General features: G+C 39.8%; 1 protein-coding gene across 1 annotated transcript in view; it reads left to right on the forward strand.

The window, feature by feature from the left end:
- INTS7 (integrator complex subunit 7) overlaps nucleotides 1–3,712 on the forward strand; it is a 68,182-nt gene that overhangs the window by 15,632 nt on the left and 48,838 nt on the right. The window contains exon 3 of the mRNA XM_012638327.1: nucleotides 755–801. Within this exon, the coding sequence (XP_012493781.1) occupies nucleotides 755–801 (47 nt within the window). The remainder of the gene's footprint in view (nucleotides 1–754; nucleotides 802–3,712) is intronic.

Raw genomic sequence — 3,712 nt, forward strand, 5'->3', positions numbered from 1 at the left:
TGTCAGTGAGACCAGTGTCCTCTGGCGGCAGCTGTGGTGAACTGACGAGCCCTCGTTCCATCTGAGGGTGCCCCATGGCACCAGCGGATTGGTAACACTGCAGAAATGCATGCCCAGTGTCGCCAGGTCTCATTTTTTAGGGGGTGCAGAGGGGACTGAAAAATCAGATTATTCTGTTTAGTTTCACCATATTTAAATGTTGACATTAAGAATTTTTAAAATATTCTTAGAAGAAAGAATTTTAAAAATACTATCAGAAAAAAATCTGCAGGTTCTTGGTTTGAAGTTTATTGGTCCTAAAGGCCTGAAACAGGTTTTTAAATTTTGAGTTGTTATAAAAAGTTTTTGTATGGTTAGTGAAGAAATACGTATCTACCATGTCCAGACACTATTCTGAGTGCCAGGACTACAGAGGTGAAAAAGATCACGCTCTGCTGTTTTGTAAGTACAAAATAATTTCAGATGCTGGTTAGTGTTATAAAAAATAAAATAAAATAGTATTGTGATAATGGCCTGAGTGAGCTGCTTTAGAACAGTGTTGGCATAAGCCCATTTGGTGGTTGGAGTTTTTGTTTCAGTTGTGTTTCTTACCATCTCCTCCCATCTCTGGCACCTGACCTTTGGAATATTAGTTACGATTTGGAGGATTGCATTTCTCCTGTGCTAATTGTGTTTTATTTCTTTTAAGTCCTTAGAAAACATAAGCATATTTAATTCTTTGGTTTTAAACTTCTTGTGTTCTCTCTTTTCAAAGGGATTTTGCTATAGGAATCTGTAACAAAATCAGTGAAATGATTCAAGGTATGTACGAGTCATTTAGTATTATGAAGTTACCTAATGGGATTTTTATTTATAATAGCTGCTAACATTCGTTACTTGCTATGTGCTAGTCACTATCCATTCAAATAATATTTGTAATAAATATAATATTTCTGAAGTTCTGTATACCCAAACAGTTCTATATACAAAACAAAGTCCTTGCCCTCATGTAACCTACATTCTAGTCGGGGTGGGGTGTGGGCAACAGGTAAATGCAAATACAACACATCCCATGCTATGGAGAAAAGGTGAGATAAGAAGGATAGAGAGTTGGTAGGGTGGGAGAGGGGCTTTTCTATTTTATATATATTGATCAGAGAAGGCCTCTGATGAAGTGATATTTGAGTGAGACATGAAGGAGAGAAAGGAGTACGCCATGCAGATACAGTCATGTGTTGCGTAACAATGGGGATACATTCTGAGAAATGCATCCTTAGGTGATTCAGTTGTGGTGCAGACATCATAGAGTGCACTTACACAAACCTAAATGGTATAGCCTACTCTACATCTAGGCTATATGGCATAGCCTACTACTCCTAGACTGCAAACCTGTACAGCATGTTACTGTACTGAGTACTGCAGGCAGTTGGGACACAGTAGTATTTGTGTATCTAAACATATCTAAAATAGAAAAGGTAGTGCGTTGCAGTATGGTGTTATGATGTCAGTAGGTGATAGGAGTTTTTCAGCTCTATTATAATCTTTGGGACCACTGTCATATATGCAGTCCATCATTGACAAAAGTGTCATTATGTGGCCCATGACTGTAGTTAGGGGAAGAAATGTACTGATCTTGGGGAGAGCAGTGTTATTCGGAGCTCTGGGGCTGTCCAGATAATGTCCTTCCAGTGTCTTTCAGTTGCAACTAGAATCAAATCCAAAGTCTTTACCATATCCTACAAAGCCCTGGGTTTCTAAACTCATCTCTTATACCACATGCTTCATGTTTATTAACCCCATTTATCCATATAAAAGTCATAAAAAGGAGCTCTGGGGCTAGCTACATCATTGCACCACTCCAGAGAATACTTTCTCTGTTCTTATAAGTAGCATTCCTTTGAGTTGTTCAACTTGGTAGCCTTGGATAGATAATACAGTTATGTTCATTTTACAGAAAAGGAAATGGAGCCATACGAAAGTTCAACAATTTGTTCAAAAGTCACACTTGGCTGGGCGTGGTGGTTCATGCCTGTAATCCCAGCATTTTGGGAGGCCAAGGCAGGAGGATTGCATGAGGACAGGAGTTTGAGACTAGCCTGGGCAACATAGATGCTATCTCTACAAAAAGTAAAAAAAATTAGCCAGATACAGTGGCACATGCCCGTAGTCCTAGCTACTCTGGAGGCTGAGGCAGGAGAATCCCTTGAGCCCAAGAGTTCAAGGCTACAGTGAGCTATCATCATGCCCTGCACTCCAGCCTGGATGACAGATCGAGACTCTGTCTCAATAAATGAATGAATGAATGTGTATGTATGTATGTTACACAGTTAATAAGTGGCACTTCGGCTTCGAAGCCCATGCTTTTAACCACTATGCTATCATGCCTTTCTAGGGCATGAATTTCTTAGGATAATTATATTTTACATGCATTTAGATGTCTTTCACTTTAAAATTAAAAAGAACTTGTTCACTTGCATAAATAATAAAAATCACTCAATTAAAGACCAAGATATGGGTGGATAAGCTTTGTCCTGTTCTCCTTTATTCCTTCGTCTTCTTTTCCTCCACCAGTAGCAAAGGGCTTTCCTGCAGAAACGGCTACCTTTGTGACGCTAGAAGGAAAGTCACTCATTCGTTGAGCAGGTTTTTATTGAATGCCTGCAGTATCATACAAGGTCTCAGCAGGAAACAGGTGGCACATTTGAATTAGGATAATTCAAGGAGAGTTTAGTGAAGCAACCATATAATACAAAGGTGTGGGCAGGGTAAACTATGAGAATAATGTAGTCCTTGAGCCTAGTAATAGTTTTTACCACCCATAAGGGTCCAGGAGAAGGAGTAGTTACCAGAAACTTAGAGTCAAGTCAAGAGGGCTCCTGTGAAAAACTGACCTTTAGGAATATGTTATGACCCTGCAGAGAAAGAACCAGAGAATAAATACTCTGACCTCATTGTTCTCCCTTCCAACTCATGCTGGGCTCTCCGTTGGTTCGCGTAGATGGCAAATAACAAGGGAGTTGATGAAAGCTACACAGGTGAGCCTCCTGGGCTGCTGGGGTATTCTGTGTGTCTAAGTAAGATAGATATATACATATATATATTTTTTTTGTTTGTTTTTTCTGAGACAAATTCTCACTCTGTTACCTGAGCTAGAGTACAGTGGCATCATCAGAGCTAACTGCAACCTTAAACTCCTGGGCTCAAGGAATCCTGCCTCAGCCTCCCAGGTAGCTGGAACTACAGATGCATACCATCACGCCTGGCTAATTTTTCTATTTTTTGTAGAGACAAGGTCTCAATATGTTACTCAGGCTGGCCTCGAATTCATGGCCTCAGTCAATCCTCCTGCCTCAGCCTCCCAAAGCGCTAGGATTACAGGCACGTGCCACTGTGTCTGGCCATCTAAACAATATTTATATTAGTCTACACATGTGTAGAAATTCATTAATCTGTACACTTAAGAGTCATTACTTAATTGTTCCTTAAGCTTTATCAAAAAAAAAAGTAAAAGAACAAGAATTAGGAGGAGAGAGGTAGAAGAAAACACGGGGATATGGATGGGTGAAAGGTGGAGGAAGATTGGAGCCCGAAATATGGAAATGGCAAGGGAGTTTTAAGAACAGTATCCTGACATTAATTTTAAGCTGCTTGTGTTTCTGCAAAGTAAAATCTCTGAGTCTCTCTAAATTTTCCATAAAGGTATCTGTGAACACAAAGAATCCCTCTGACTACT

Source organism: Propithecus coquereli, unplaced genomic scaffold (assembly GCF_000956105.1).
Source record: "Propithecus coquereli isolate 6110/MARCELLA unplaced genomic scaffold, Pcoq_1.0 Scaffold129, whole genome shotgun sequence".
Lineage (NCBI taxonomy): Eukaryota > Metazoa > Chordata > Mammalia > Primates > Indriidae > Propithecus > Propithecus coquereli.